Genomic DNA, 16767 nt, shown 5'->3' on the forward strand with positions numbered 1-16767 from the left:
AATATAATCTCTCCCTAAAGATTTGCTTATCTTCATTTCTGGTCTCCACAGGCAGCAGCAATCTGGTGCCTGACATTTTGGTGTAGTGACCATGGAGTTATCTTGTGAGGAGTGTACACAGACTGGAAAACTCACCATGTTTCCTGCTGGGATTGAAACATTTCTCCTGGGATTAGAATCCCCCCAGCCCATTTTCTGCCTCTGATGGCCTTCAATTTGTGAAGCAGTTTTGGAAGAAATGCCTTTGCAGTGCAGGGCTCTGGCAGCAGCCAGGCCCTGGGGACAGTGCCTGAATCCAAAAGGTCCCAGAGGAGCAGAGAACAGTTTTTATTAAGGGAAAAGTTGAATAAGGAAAGAAAACAACACAGAAACAATGGGCCTTCAAATCTTTTTCCTATTTAACATCCAAAAATAAAGAGATGGGACAAAGCTAAGGGACATCTTTGCCTTGTTTCTGAGAGGAACTGCTCCACATTTTGTTCTCGGCTGGTGACAGACCAGAGGCAGCAGGTTCTGATTGATTCAGAAGATTATTTCTGCATCAGGAAGATTTTGCCTGTTACTATTTTGTAACAGCCTGTTACAAGATTTTGTCCCTAAAAAGATTTTGCCTGTTACTATTTTGTCTGTCAGCCCCCAGACACATTCCCTCAGACTACACAGCCTCCTGTCAAGTGACAACCTCCCCCAGATTATCCAGTTTCTTTCCCAGGTTCTCAATAAACCAAGCAGTGTTTGACAGGGAAGCCAAACTGTAACTTTCCAACAGGAGACTTGAAAGAGAAAACAGCACTGGAAATGTTCAATTTCAATAAAGACTTTGGAAAATTCAGGCATGAGGGGAATTGGAGGAAACAGAGCAAGACCAAAGACAGATCACTGAAATAAGGCACTGTCCCATAGAAGACTCAAAACAAAGAGGGCAGGGATGGATGGGACATTGGGAAGGAATTCCTCCCTGTGAGGGTGGGCAGGCCCTGGCACAGGTGCCCAGAGCAGCTGTGGCTGCCCCTGAATCCCTGGAAGTGTCCAAGGCCAGGCTGGACAGGGTTTGGAGCACCCTGGGACAGTGGAAGGTGTCCCTGCCCTGGCAGGGGTGGGACTGGATGAGCTTTAAGGTCCCTTCCCACCCAAACCATTGCAGGATTCATTATGTGATTTCAGGATTTTGAGAATTGCAGAAAGGGATTAGAAAGGAGAAGGAACTGCTCTGTCTCTAAGCAAGGAAGCCACCAACAGGTGACTGTGATCTCTTTTCCATCCCTTCCCAACACTGACATTGTATGAAACATTTACAAAATGTATTTTAATCCAAGGATTCCCCAGTGCATTTAGGCACTCACCATGACAGCCTGGTCACACACGTTCAGCTGGGGCTGGCCTGGCACCAGGGCAGCCTTGTGCTGCTGGACCAGCCCCGAGATGCGCTCCACGGCCCGCTGGTATTCCTCACTGGCAAAACTGCAACGGGAAAAGCACAGGGGTTACTGCTGGGGCTTCACTGTGCTGTCCATCACCAGGCTGGGCCACAAGGAACAGATGTGGAAACATCCTGCCAGCTGGCTGCGGGTCTGTAGGGAATGAAGTGCAGGCTGGCAGGGTGGGGCTGCTCTGCTCAGGGCACCAAGGATGGCAGTGGCTTGTCCTCCCCAGAAATCACCTGCCTCCAGAACAGCTCAGCTTTCCAAACTGCTGCTCCAGGGCCCCAAATGTTTCCTCCTAGCGCAGATCTGCTAGGAGCTCATGTGGATTCCCAAGGGAATTGTCTTAGCAAATAAAAAGGCATTTCTGGGTTGTCCTCGAGCTATTCCTTAAATGATTATCAGGGGAGGCTTCCCAGACACAGGACAAACATCTTCCCAGACAGCTTAGGACAGAAATTTCCCAAGGCAACTCTTCCAGTGTGTCCCACCTGAGGTCAGCAGCTCTCCACACTCATCTCCCCCTCTTCCAAGAGCTCTCCTGGAACACCTGCCTCGGGTGGAGGCGTTTGTTGTAGGGAAGCGAAGGGAATGTCAATATTTTGTTTTACAAGAGTGTTCTCAGGAAGGGTTTCAAACACAACCCCGGGCCAGTTAAACTCCACAACCACCAAGGAAATGAACTAAAATTATGCAAACAGAGAGGAGAAGAATAGAAGGGCCTTGTCCAAGAGGAGAATACCTCCCCCATTCCACAACACGCTGAGGTTCTGCCCCATCCACATTTTTCCATTACAGTTTGATTATTCCAAGCTGGGACCCATCTGCCATGCCCAAACGTGGTTATAAATGAGCAGATCCTGACCCACCCCATTCTAGCAGGTATTTGTGGAGTGGCTCAGGGTAGGCTTCACCAATATCTCAAGTATTTCTAAAAAGCAGGATTCCTAACAATGATCTCTCTTTGTCCATCACCTTAAGAGTCACTTAAAAAAAACACCAAAAACCCCACTGAGAGCGGCAAATTCCTTCTGAAGATAAAAGAAACAATGCAGCTGGGTCCTGACCTCGGGCTCCCTCTGCTCCCAGGCCAAGCTGGCCACCAGCCCCACACTCCAGCTAATTTCCTTCTTTGCAAAACAATCACATTTCGAAGGCCAGCGATGTGCCAAGCGTTTCCAGTAAACCCTATAAATATCCCAGCTCGGCAGGCAGCCAGGCAGAGGCTGATTGTGGAGCTGGGCTGAGCTGATAGAGAGCTGCAAGGGAATGGGGGATGAGGAGCTGGAGCTGCTGCTCTCACACCCAGCTGGCTGGATCCTGGTGGAGAGAGCTGAAGGACCACCCTGAAATCCAGAGTATCCTGAGAAGCTCCCGAATTTCATAGAATCTGACAATCCCGGGATGGTTTGGGTTGGAGGGGATTTAACGCTCATTTCATCCCAGCCCCTGCCATGGCAGGGACACCTTCCACTGGCCCAGGCTGCTCCCAGCCCTGTCCAGCCTGGCCTTGGGCACTGCCAGGGATCCAGGGGCAGCCACAGCTGCTCTGGGCACCTGTGCCAGGGCCTGCCCACCCTCCCAGGGAGGAATTCCTTCCCAATATCCCACCTAACCCTGCTCCATGGGGTTTGGTTTTCTTTTCTTGACCACGTGGATATATCCCCATTCCATGGAGGTTGATTTTGCTGCCTTGACTCCATGGCTCAGTTTTTCCTCAGATATTTCTGTTCAGCTCCACAACATGCCCCAAAATCCCATATCCGTGGATTTGCAAAGTATTTACTGACTGCACAGGAGTTAAAACTGCCTGCAGCCCTAAGCAAGTGAATTTTGAGACAAAATCTGCAAGAGTGCCTGGAATTTGCATGTAAAATGGGGATAATTACCTCATGGTAATCAGTCTGAGCTGTTAGGGGAGCTGGGAACCTCTCCTACCTGGAGTCCCATCCTTTCCTGGAGTGCATATGGAGAGCTGGGCTGCAAGGCCAGCTTTGCTGCATTCCCTGCTCCAAAAAGAGGTGGAATGAGCTGTACAGGTGTCTGGGCACCATTGTCTGTGAGGATGCAGCCCCGGCTGCCTCCGGGGCGAGCTGCATTTCGTATTCCAGTTGAGCAATCCCGGGAAGGAGAGCTGGGAATAGCACTGCAAGAATGAGAGGGTGAGCAGGTGGTGTTGTGAGGAGTTTGCTAAAAGAGATCCCCCAGCGTCCATGAAATTATTCCACGCTCAGAACGAGGGAGCAGAGTGGACAAAGTCCAGGGTCATTACACTAATTGACACTTTACCTCCGGGAAGTCCCTGGAGATGCAATCAGGGCTGGATTGGAGCTCGGGGTCCCAGGCACAGGTGTGGGCTGTGCTTCCTTCATTTACTGTAATTGTGCCTTGGCAATCTGCTCCCATCCTCCCCCCACAGCTCCTGGAACCTGCTCTGCTGCTTAACCCCAGCGTGCCCTCCCAGCAAATCCAGCTCTGCAGGGAGCAGGGGTTGTCTCACACACAGCTAAAACTCCGCTCTAATCCTCTGCTCCTTGGGCTTTCACCTTCGGGGATGATTCTCTGCCATCCTTAAATGCACCCTCAAATAGATCAGCACCCAAACAAATCCAGGAGCATTCTCAGAAGGATTTCAGGATGTTTTACACCTCGTCCCGCTGATTCACTGTGTGGTGGCTGTCCTGGGAGTGATGGGGCCGTGGTGTAACTGAGAGGACTGGAACAAAATGGGAATGATAGATTATAAAAAATCCCATAATGGGATTCACAGAAACCTGACAAAGGGCTCTAGAGCAGGCTTGGAGCAGCCTGGTTTAGTGAAAGGTAATGAGCTTTCAACAGGATGAGCTTTAAAGGCCCCTTCCGATCCAAACCATTCCAGGATTCCATGATTTTAGGAACAGCAGCCCTCAGATTGATATGAAGTTATGGGAAGAGCATAAAACGTGGCTAATGATACTTTACTTCCTTCTCTCCTGGAATTATTTTAATTAAAACCATTATTTTTAATTGTGAAATACACCCAGATTCTGATAATTTGATTTTATCTGTTATCAGTGCTTTGAGGCTTCGCAGCACCGTGGTATCCAAGTCTTGATCTTGTCTTATTATTCAGTCTTCCTCAGTTCCTCTCTTCTATTATCAAGTTTATTTGCAATTTAAGGTCTGCACAATGCAGGAGGCTGAGACAGGTTAGGGGCTCTGCTGCTGGAATTACTGGAGAGACTCAGGGGAGCCAAAGGAAAACAAATGAGGAATCAAAGGGTGAAGGTGGCCCTTACCCCAAGTCACCTCTGGTCCAGCAGCATTTTGGGGCCCATCCCTGGAGGCATGAGGGACATGTGGCCACTGAGCCACAGGAAACCTTGGAATTCCAGAACCATTCAGGTTGGAAAAGGCCTCCAAGATCGGAGAGTCTAAGCTGTGATGATCAGCACGCTCCTTGCAGCAAGGAGATGTGATGGTGCTGATCCTTCACCTGCTCACCTATTTCCACAGAAGTTTTCCCTGCCCAGCTCCCAGAATCCTGCCTTTCTGCTGGATTTCACTGCCAGGAACCCCAGGACTGAAATGGCAAAGGGGATAAAGGTAGAGTGAATAGTAAAGCTTTCATCTGGGTGTGAACAGGTGACAGAAATAACAGCTGTCCACTGATCCTCCTGCTGGCTGCTCCTGTGCTATTCCTCAGGTTTCATTTTCAGTGGTATTCCTCAGGTTTCATTTTCAGTGGTATTCCTCAGGTTTCATTTTCAGTGGTATTTCTGAACCACAATTTATGTACTGTGTTCTTCAGGCTGCTTTCTTGTGGCTGCAGTGTTGCCTGGTCCTGTCTCTGAAGAAGATGATGGCATCCACTTCAAACTGCATTCTGCATTTTTTGCAGCTGGTTCATGCAGCTTTTTTTCTGCCAATATTCCTTTTCATGCAGCATCACTGCACCCAGAACACCTGAGGGCTGTGGGCTGATGGAGCACGAGTTCCAGGTTGGTCCCAGAGACTGGGAAAGGGCAGCCAGGGACCCAGATGTGTTTGTGTCCATCCCCAGTCTCCAGGCTGATGATTCTCCTCCACAGGGGGATTTTATTTCCCCCTCTTCCCTCTGAGCTGGCTCTGTCCCACCTTGCTGCATCCAGCCCTGGCGTGGTTGGTGCTCCATGGTTTTTATTGCCACCTCTGAGGCTCCTCAGCCACAATTTCCACACTTTTAGTGTCTCCTCTCCTGTGGCAGCTGTTAATTCACCCCTGCAATGCAGCTGGTACCATTTCCCTCTTTTCCAAGATGAGGAGTCAGCATCTCCCCTGGGCACAATCCTTGCTCTTTGCTATTATTCACATTTTTTGCCCTGTTTTGTACCTTTTCTCTCTTCCCCACAGCCAGGTTTGTGCCCTGAGCACTAAGGTGAGACTGGCAACTTTTCTATCAGATCCTTTCCCCTTTAGCTTCCCTTCAGGAGCTCCTTCCCTTTTTTTCTGGCTCCATAACCACTGCAATTACCTCTCTGATGATTTCCTGAATTTTCCATCTGCTCGAAATAGGCACTTGTGAGCTCTCTTCTTAATTAATGTGTTCTAAAATCATTATGTTCATCAACCAAGCCTTATCACTTCCATTTTCTTCCATAATAGTAAAATCCATTGCCCTAAGTAAAACACAGGAATTTTGATGTTCATAATTCAATAAACTCATTGCTCAGAGCAGAAGCTGCTACAAACCTGGAGTAACAACAAGGTGTGAGCAGGCTGTACTTACCCTGTCCTCACTTGTTATCAAGCTTTGCACCTCTGGCTCAAACTGGCAGCATTTCAGAGATTTCTGTTATAAATTCTTTGGCTTCAAAACACTTTTTCTACTTCAGGCTGCATTAGGTATTTTAGTAACTGTAGTTTTAGCTGTGCCAGCTTTGCTTTTTGTATAAATACACATATATATATATATATATATATATATAATGTGTTCTTCTTGACTGGTAATGCAGTATTTTAGTAAATATCTGTACAAACAATAATCTGACTCAGATAATAAAACTGACAACTGCTTGTGAAGATGGTACCAACAGATAATTTTACTGAATTTGTCACACTGGAGAAACAAGTTCCCTCTGTGGTACTTAGCACACACACACCACAACCCAAAGATAACAGAATCTGGCCAAGGAAAAAAACCTATCAGATCTCTTAGTTCTGCATTTGGATAAATTTGGTAACAAGGGCAGTTATTGCATCCAGGGAGGAAACAAAGCCCTGCTCAGACTCAGGGAAATGCTTCTGCTTTCTGTGCTGCCCAGCACACAGTTATAGTTATAGTTGAAAGCTGACAGCTCTAAAGAGAGATTTTCTGTCCCCCAGCCTGCACTGATCTGGGTGACAAAAAGGCACAAAGGGTTCACTTCTCACCACTGAGGATGAGGTAACTCCTACACAAGGGGCTCCAGGAGAGCTGGAGAGGGACTTTGGGCAGGGGATGGAGGGACAGGACACAGGGAATGGCTTCCACTGCCAAAGGGCAGGGATGGATGGGATATTGGGAAGGAATTCCTCCCTGGGAGGGTGGGCAGGCCCTGGCACAGGGTGCCCAGAGAAGCTGTGGCTGCCCCTGGATCCCTGGAAGTGTCCAAGGCCAGGCTGGACAGGGCTTGGAGCCACCTGGGCCAGTGGAAGGTGTCCCTGCCATGGCAGGGGTGGGACTGAATGGATCCTTTAAGGTTCATCCAATGAACCCATTCCAGGATTCCATGATATTTCAAGGCAAAGCAGCAAACACAACCGTGTCCCTTGGCAGAAGATGGGGGGCAGGGGGGCTCCAGCCAAACCCAGAGGGGCAGCAGCAGGAAGAGAAGGGAGGGGCTGTTCCCAGAGCAGCTGAGGGCAGGGATGCAGCACAGGAAGGGAACACACGGGCAGGGTGCTCAGCAGATGTGTCCCCAGCACGCTGCAGGACCTGCCTGGAACTGCCTGAGCGGTTTTTCACTGCATGGAAAGCGCTCCTGTGGGAGCTCCTTCTGCTGGCACTGTTTGCAGGCAGGCTCCAGGAAATGCAGTGAACAGTGTGAGGAAGAGGAAGGACTTAGCCTGCCTCACCAAGAATCCCAGGAGCTGAACATGTTACCTGCTGCCTCTGGGTCTTGCAGCACTTGCATCTTCAGGATCCCTTTAGCAGCCACTTCAACTAAGACTCAAAAGCTTTGTTTGATTTTTGGAAAAATAGGTTATTTCTATCCACTCATCCTCCTAATACAAAATAACAATCATGGAATGGTTTGGGTGGGAAGGGACCTTAAAACTCAACTTGTTCCAACCCCCATGAGATGAACCAAACAGGGCCAGGTTAATGGCACGTGATGGTCCTAAGGGTCCAATCTTAAATATTCCCTGAATTTATAGAATTGCAGCCTTGAAGAGCTGTCTCTGTGTGTCCTGCACGTGCAGTGTCACCACCCTGCAAGTCAGAGGTGTTGCTGCAGGTGACTGAACTGCTGATTCCTGGGATTCCCTGGCTCTGAGATCCCAAATATAGAAGCAGCAAATCCCTCTGGAGGTGCCATGTGATGCCAGGCCCTCCTGAGGAGCAGTGACACCCACTGCTGGTGGCTTTGCACGTGGCCCCGCTCCAAACTCGTGTAAATCAAGAGAGATGACAGATTATTAAAATCATTTCAAGGGAGAAGAAAAGGCTGCACTAAATAAGGAATAAATGTAATAAAAAGTGAGCAAAAGCAGGCAGGGAGAACAGAGCCAGCACGTAGGGACAGACAGATGCAGGCTGGGAGCAGGATGCTGGATTCCCTTTGGAGAAACATTAGTGTCGGGACTCCCAGCAGGCTCCCTGCCAAGGGGGATAATTAAGCTAAATAAAAATACACACCAGGAACAGCTCCACAAATGAGGATAATTTAATTACCACATTCGATAGAGGAGACCCACTTCCCATGAGTTTTCCATTGTGACCAGAGAGGAGACAATAGAAGCAGAATGTGCTGCAGAAAGGAAGAGTGGTTTGCTAAAAAGAGGGTTTCTATTAGGGGCTGCATAATAAACACCAGCACAGCTCTCCATAATCAGGTCATAATCTTGCCATAAAATTCAATCAAAGCAACAGCTTGTGAATATCCAAAAAATCAATGCAACCATATGAGAAATGATTGCAGTTGGAACCCTGGAATTTATTTCAGTGCTCACTCCATGGTGGTGGGAAGGAACAGTGGAATCACAGGGAAGCAGGTGCTGCAAACACCTCTGAGGGGAGAGCTCCTCTGCCCCAAATCCAGAGGAAACACAAACAGTATCACAGAATCCCAAAATCACAGAGTATTTAGGGTTGAGAGTTCAAGAGATCATCCAGTGCAATCCCCTGGCAAGGCAAGGTCACCTGGAGCAGGTGACAAAGGTGATACACACAGCAGGCAAGCTACAGTTCAGTTACTGCTACCCATTTTTCTGATTTTTGGAGAAAGAGGTTATTTCTATACACTCATTTCCTAAAACACAATCACAGAATCCTGCAATGGTTGGGTTTGAAGGGACCTCAAAGCCCATCCAGCCCCACCCCTGCCATGGCAGGGACACCTTCCACTATCCCAGGCTGCTCCAAGCCCCATCCAAGCTGGCCTTGGACACTTCCAGGGATCCAGGGGCAGCCACAGCTGCTCTGGGAACCTGTGCCAGGGAGGAATTCCTTTCCAATATCCCATCTCTCCCTGCCCTCTGGCAGTGGGAAGCCATTCCCTGTGTCCTGGCACTCCAGGCCCTTGGGAAATAAAACAGTTGTTAAACTGCCCAGCTCTCACCTGGAATCCCAGCCCGGTTTAGTTTCACTGAGCTGTATTTACAGCCCTGGAGCTGCAGCTGTGCTTTGTTCATTAGTGCTGGAATGCACTGGCAGCAGAGCTCCCAAAGAGCTTTACCCACTGCTGATGCACCTCTAAAGTGCTCTGTTAAACGAGAGAAAATGGAAATATTTTCCCTCCCCTCCTCTCTCCAGTGAAAACACTCAGTGGACAGCACAGGCTCAGTTCCTCTGGAAGGAATGGGGCGAGTGTGTCCACTCAATTATTCAAATCAGTTGAGTAATTGTAGCCCTGTCAGCTCAGGAAACATCTCTGCCTCTCCAGGCTGCTGCACAAACCCAGTTCTGGGCAGGCAGTACCAGCAGCACTTGTTCCCTCTTGATTTATTTCCACACTCTCCCTGTCAGAGCCACTGGTGAGGGATGAGGCTGCGAGTCGCTGGATTTGCTGCAGGGAGGGAGGGAAGGAGGGAGGTGGGGACACCTTGGGAGCATTTTTGGAGGTGGCAGGGTTCTTTGTGGGCTCTGCTGGCTGCTGACTGCATAAATCCTTGCGGGAATCTCACAGGACATGGTGTGTGCCAGAGATAAATATTACAATAGCAGGCTTAGAGGAAAATGGATTCAGACAGGCAGGAGAGCCCAAGGAAGGAGCAGGATTGGGCACAAAATCCTCTTGCTAAAGACCCTCTGGAGAAGTTCCCTTAGCTGGGGTAGGAGACTGGAAGGTTACCAGTCTGCCCTCCAGAGATTCCAGCACCACACAGCACTGGCTGTTTCTTCTCTAGCCCCAAAACTCCCAGCTCCAAGGCACAGCTCCCCAGCAGCTCTGTTTGAATGTGCTGCACTGAGCCCTGTTCTGTCCAAAAAATTGGTATTTTCCTGCTCCCCAAGGGGCTGCAGCACACAGAACAGGAACAACCAGGCTGACAAGTCCATGTGCACACCCATCTCACCTGACCACCTGAAAACAAGGTTTGGTCCTTTCCTCCTGAGAAAAAGCCAGCAGGAAAGCCATTATTTCCCAGCATGGCTTTCTGAGACAGTTTTTAAAGCAGATTTCAAGAACTAGCTACAAAAGCAAATAAATTCTGAACACTGACACTGCTGAGTTTTCATGAAACCCCATGAGGTGGCTCACCTTAATGGGTACTTCTCACCAGGGTCCCTGCCCAGGTGGAAGAGCAGGGGCAGGATAGTGTGCTCCTCCTGCGTGTGTGTTGTCACTCCAGCCACACTCTGGCCAGGACAGAAATCGATGCCCTGCAGGAAAAAGGAGAGAGGTCATCAAAGGTGATGCAGGGCATGCAGCAAATCTTGAGTTGATGGCACTTTCTCCAGCAAAACCAAAAACAAACCTCAAGATTGTTTTAAACCAAGAGTCCACTTCAATCTCCAAAACACATTCTGAGCTGGTGGGGTAAAATAAGGTGATCAAGTGCTGTTGCAATGACATAAGAGCTGAAGCAAAGCCGTGCATTCTTGTCTTATAAAAATATAATCCCAATAAAATATTCATTAAAATGAAATGGCAGAACAAAAGACAAAGAGGTGGAAGCATTTAATCATAAAAATTCTGTACATGGAAAGGATTTTCTGGCTGATTTTTATGGCTTTGGAAGGCTCCAGGAAGATCACCTGACACTTCTGATCAAAACCAAAACCCCAGGAGAGACATCCAGACACCCTGAGAGGCAGCAGGCACCTACAAACTCCCCAGCCAGCACCTGAAGGATCAATTTCCCTGAGAAATGAAGCAAATCTGGTTAACTTTATAAAAACTGATGTGTTTTCCATTTGATTCATGGCAAGCTGGCATTGAGGGACTCACCTGGGCATGCCAGTGGGGATGGAAGTACTGCAGGAAATGGAGACATTCCCACATTCCTGTCTCTGACCATCCGTGGGGGCACAAGGTGGGATTTTCCCTGCAGCAGAGGTGGATTTGAAGGGCACAGCTACTGGGAACCTCCTGGGGAAGCAGCTGGGAGCAGCAAGGGGTTAAGAGCTCACTGGGCACCAGCCCTGCCAGCTCCCCTCCCTCCCCAGCCCTGATCTGCCAGCTGGGAGCTCCCTAATCCCTGGCCTGCAGCCTCCAGGGCCACCAGAGCCCATTTAAACCCCAGCAAGAGCCAAAAAAGCAAAACCACTCATTTCCCTGGGCAGGCAATAAAGCAGGGCCCCCCAGCCCAGCCCAGCCCAGATCAGCTCAGTCCCAAATGGACTTGTTAAAGCTGGGTTTTACAATTCCAGCTCCCACGCTGTTCCTCACAATCCCAAAGTGCCCCGAGCCACGGACAGAGACATGGAGAGCAGGTAAATGGGAATGTTTCAATGGAAGTGGGAAAGCAGCTGTAGCATTTGCTTCTAAAACAAACTGAAAAGGCTCTCTACAGATGTTGGTAGGATTTGATTGGCAAACAATTTTCTAAAAATATCCCGTGTTTTTAATGGACAGCTGGTCAGTGGAGCAGTTAATATTCTGCTTTTCAATAAAGCAAGAAGTTTAGAAGCCCATGAAATCCCATTTATCTGCACAGGGCTATAGATTCCTGAATCACTGACTGGAAAAATAAGGGAGTTGCTTGATAGGCTGGAGTGGCCCTACCAATAATGGACTTTAAATGGATACAAAACTGATTGACCTTCCCACCCTGTGATGCCACAGGCCTCTGAAACACACAGGGAAAAGAAATTTTTGTGTGGTTTTTTGGGTTTTTTTCCCCACAAAAGGACCAGTTAATGAAAAGGTATCAAAGCCTCCATAACATCCAAATTATAATTTGGATGCAAATCAAACAAGCAATTTAATTAAGAGCCTGCTAATTGGTACAATGCTCCTCGGCTGCAAATGCTTCAGTGTGAAAGATTTTCGTCTCTCGGGTGTTTGTTTAGACATTGCTCTGTTTCTGTTTTATCTTGTGTTTCCTAGGAAATCCTTGTAGCCCAGACTCCAACAAACAATCCCAAAGATTCCCAGGAAAGAAAGTGCTGGGACAATTTGCTTGATGCCACCAGCCCAAAGCTATCTGTCATCATAATTTAAGCTCTCAGTGCCCTCTTGAAAAGAAGTTTAGTGGAGAAAACTCAAATAAATAAATAGGCAAATAAATAAAAACCCCAAAATACCATTTCAGGACATTTCTAAGGCATTCCAACTTTATCCCTGCAAATAAAATAGAATATTGCTATTTTTATGTATTGTGTGAGTCAGTATTCAACCTGCAGAGAGAGTTTCAAGGATTTTTCCATTCATCAACAAATGAGCAAAATAGAAGATACAGATATAGAAAATTCAGTATTATTTATTTTGTACAGGTAGGTTTGGTGATGTCTGGAGCTGGAAAAGAGCCAAGAGCTGCCTAAGCCTGTCCTACCCACCAGGATAACAGAACCCAAATCCACTCTGCTGTTATCCCTGCGAGCTGTTTATTGTCAGACTGTTCACACCAAGGTGCAGGGATCAATAATTTAAGCCCATTCCTAATTTTTGTCCCTGCTCCCTATCCGGTGCATGGAGTCCCCATCCCTGGAGGTGCTCAGGGAAGGAGTGGATGTGGCTCAGTGCTCACACCTGGCCATTGGTCACAGCTTGGACTCCACGACCCTGGAGGGCTTTTCCAACCTGCAGGATCCTGAGATTTGCAGGGTTCACTGATCAAACACAGCACAAAGGTCATTCCTTGTTTGTGTTTCAGCAAACTCTTGGAGCTTTCCTGCTCTGTCACAAAAGCTTGAAGGCCAAACCAGAAGCTCCTGTCTGGAGCATCTCCTGCCTTCTAAGGGAGCCCATACAGAGCATCAAGAACAGCTCAGCTCCTGCCCAGCCCCACCACAGAAACCTGTTTGCTGCAGAAGAGATTCCAACAATCCTTTCTTTCAATTATTCTGGTAAAAAAGCAGCATTCCCTGCCTGCCAGGTGAGCCTTCCAGAAATCACCATTCCTGTCCTTCTCAGCAGTCACCTAGGCTGGGTTGTTTTTCCATCCCTGGGACGCAGCAGCCTTTGGTTGCACAGCTTTAATTTCCAGAGCAAATGGCCCACAGATGCTGTGTCAATATAGACATGAGACAAACACAGCCGGTTGCCAGTTTGGGCTCCCTGCCAAGAGATGGAATCACCACTTGTGTTAACGGGAGCCCTCTGGCAATTCCTCAGCCTGGCTCCAGCCCAGCAGCTCCGGCTGACAGGAGCCACCCCAGCCCAGCTCTGCCTCCTGCTCCGGTCTCCTCGCTCCACCAGCACCACCCAGGGCACCAAAACCAGGTTCGTGCTGCGAGGAGAAAAGCGCAGCTGTTAATTAAAGCCTGAGATGTCGTTTCTTGCTGATTGCCACAACACAGGTGAACGGTGTCCTTGCCCTCCCGGCCATTCCCGGTGAAATCCTCCTTGGGATGAGCAGTCAGCTCCGAGTGTGGGTGCCAAGCTTCAACCCCGTGCACCCAAAATTGCTTCTAATGTGTTAAGAGGCTGGAAGAGCCCCCGGAGATGGGCAGCGCAGCGAGCTCCGATCGATGCCTGGTTCATGTGCTCAGAGGACCACAATCAAATGTCATTATTTGTGAGGTTCTACTTGACTTCACATCCCCGGCGCAGAAAAGGCTTTATCGATCCCTTCACGTGGAGGAGAAGGGCAATCACAGAGCCTGACTGGAATAACCCCTTTGGCATTTTGCATTAAAACAATAGCGGCTGCTGGCAGCCTTTAAAGTCACAGGAGCGCTCGAGGAATCCCACTGAAGGCTCCCAACAAGCTGACAGCACAAAGGTTGATGTTATCAGCCCCTCTCCCGAAAGCAAAGGGTGTTTTCCAAGTTTTCTCCTATTATTTTTTTTCCCCTTCTTGCATCAGTGCTCTTGGGAGGTACAAGGGCTGTTCTCTGCTGGGTACTCTTGGTGGCAGGCAGAGAAAAGCAAATTTCCTTTCTCCTGCTACCTCCCATTCCTGCCTCCTCTGTGCAGCACTAAATTAGAAAATTCCTGAGGACGTGCTGCCTACTCTGATAAATTTATAGCAAACACCTATTTTTTTTACCCTTTCAGATCCCTACTTTCAAAAAAGCCCAGCATTTTACAGGTGACTGCCAGTAAAAGTCCTGTGTGTTTTCACTGTCCAAGAGGGATCTCCCCAGGTTTATCCTCTCTTTGCTCCTGCACACGTGGCTATTTTTATCACTGCTGATTTTTGCTACAAGGAAAAAAAAAAGGTGAACAACAATGGAAAAGCTTTCTACCCACCAGTCCTAGAGCAGCAGGGACTCAGCCCGTGTGCAGGAGGGAGATTTTTCTGCCCCTATCAAACTGTTTAAAAATACAAACACATTTTTCAAGCCAGCCTTCCTTTCATCTCTCTCTGTCCCATTTATCACCCCTTGAATGTCAGAGATGTCAAATTATGTAAACATGAGCCACCTATATAGATGGAAGGCAGGTAAACAGCTCCAAATAAGCATCCTCTGCAATCCTTAGGGAAAATGTCCCACAAAATGCTTTCTCCCCCTTGATTCTGTGAAGTAAGCCTTCCCCTTATGCTTTCAAGAAACCACCCCCTCAAGAATCAAGAAATCCAGTTAATCCAGCAGAAAAGGCAGCATCAAGGTATCCTCCAGCACTGAGAGAGAGACTACAAGACTTCCTGACAGGAGTCAGACTAGAAAAAAAAATTTGCTTGGGGGTTAAAAAATAAACAAACAAAACCTGGGCAGAACAGAACAGCACAATTCATCTGCGTGTCAGATGACAAGTCCTAATCCCAGGCCATAAGGCAGAGGATGCAGACCAGTAAGGGCATACTGCTGTCATGGGACTGGAGGATGACTGTAAACCTGTGTGCTGCCTGCATGGGATGTTTCCAGAGTAAATATTCCGAGTGCCAGATGGAGAGGAGCCTTCAGAGCCCTGTTCTGCTTTGCTGGGCTGTGCTTTCTGCAGGCTGTGTCTCCCTGGTACATTTTTATTTGTGTGTACATCCTTTATTACTGAAGCAACTCACACCCCAGTCAAACACAGCTTTCCAGGTGAGGGGCCACATCCTCCCTCACCATCCTGCTCATCCCAAATAGACCCAGGACAGGCACCAGCCCCCCATTTTCCACTATCAGCATGGAAATGGGGTTCTGGCTGCTTCAATGAGATAATCTCCTCTGAAAGTTGAACAAAATTGTGGATTAAACCCAGGGCAAGTTTTCTGTATCAGCCATTTCCCACACAGTCAATTACCAAGGGAAATTCTGAAAGTGAAAGAGGGGCTGGCTAAACCCCGTCTGTCCAAATCATGAAATATTCACCTACCCATAAAACAAACCTCTTCAAAATGTGCAGGCAGCAGTTTTGCCACATCTGGCCAACTTCAGCTCTCTTTCCAATGGATGACAGGACAACCACATATTCCAGGTGTGAGTGGGGACCTTCACACAGAGAGGTTCCTATCTGGAAGTCTCACTGGATTCACAATGAGGGAAGACCTCTAAAGATCATACAATTAACAAATCCTCATTAGTTGGAGTTCTACTGGGATGGCAACTCAACCTTATTGAACAAACAGGCCAACAGTCAGAATTCCAAATGCCACAGATGTGCATGGATTTATAGCTGTTTTTCAAATGGAATTAGCAAACAAAGTGGCCTTTTTGATTCCAGAGTCCAATATCAACACAGCTGGGAAGCCCAGTCACTGAAAGAGGGAACTGTGTTATAAGGTGAGCTTAGAAACTCTTCCAGCAGGGCTGGGAACTGTGGAACTGCTCTGCATTCTGATTTATTTCTATTTTTAAACTTGCGAGGTTTGTAATTAATGGCTCGAGGACATGAGGAGAATTGGAACAAATCTCAGCCTCAGCTTCCTCTGCATGTTGTTAATGGCTGCTCTGGCCACTAATGTGCTCCAATTTTCCCCACATCAAGCTCATGTGATCCAAGCTGCAGGAAAGAGAGTGGATTTGTAATCGTCTCTCTGATGTACAGGATAATTGCTGACTTTTATCAGACAGCAGTTAAACAAAGACTTGGAAAGGAATAAATATTCCTTAATTGCAGCACTGCCACTGCTCACAGTGGGAGAGCCTCTGGAAGGAGTAGCTGGTCCCCATTACCACTGTTCCACACTCAGAAATGTAGGAATGAGCTGAGTTCCATGCAGGGGTTTGTTTATTTCCCAACTGGAAGTGTGGGTATGTGCTTTTATCACCACAGAGAGCAAGAATTCCTGTGGGAATCTGCCACGCTTGTGGGAAGAGCAGGAGGCCACCCTACACCCAAACACACAGAGGAGCTCCCAGTTCCTCCCACCCAGGGAAAACCCTCCAAGGGTGATGAACAGGTTTCACTCACACACAAGACAAATGAATGATCTCATTTTATCTGTGTGGAATTAGCACTGAGAGCATAAAATACATTTCTAGAGCCAACTTTCCTTTCCTCCTTGCTCCCTGTAAAACAAGGTTTGACTCCTGAAGCACTGCAGTCTGAAAAGAGACAAACACACACATTTACAGCCCTGAATGGAAATGACTCCCTTGGAGCTGACGCTTCTTTCTACCCCCAGGACATCCCAATGAAAGAAT

The 16767-nt window shown here is 48.0% G+C and overlaps 1 protein-coding gene across 9 annotated transcripts in view; it reads right to left on the reverse strand.

The window, feature by feature from the left end:
• GALNS (galactosamine (N-acetyl)-6-sulfatase) overlaps positions 1-16767 on the reverse strand; it is a 44786-nt gene that overhangs the window by 7748 nt on the left and 20271 nt on the right. For 6 of the 9 annotated variants that reach the window (XR_009278390.1, XM_058846363.1, XM_058846368.1 and 3 more), the window contains 2 exons: positions 10346-10467; positions 1344-1461 (listed from right to left, as the gene is read on the reverse strand). Coding sequence is in view for 7 of the 9 variants with exons in the window: in XM_058846363.1 (XP_058702346.1) it covers positions 1344-1461; positions 10346-10467 (240 nt within the window). In the remaining 2 variants the exon portion in view is untranslated. Of the gene's footprint in view, positions 1-1343; positions 1462-3429; positions 3568-3587; positions 4138-10345; positions 10468-16767 lie in introns of those variants that run through there. The other 3 variants (XR_009278391.1, XM_058846367.1, XM_058846366.1) reach the window with 3 other exon arrangements.

This window comes from Poecile atricapillus, chromosome 10 (genome assembly GCF_030490865.1).
Source record: "Poecile atricapillus isolate bPoeAtr1 chromosome 10, bPoeAtr1.hap1, whole genome shotgun sequence".
Lineage (NCBI taxonomy): Eukaryota > Metazoa > Chordata > Aves > Passeriformes > Paridae > Poecile > Poecile atricapillus.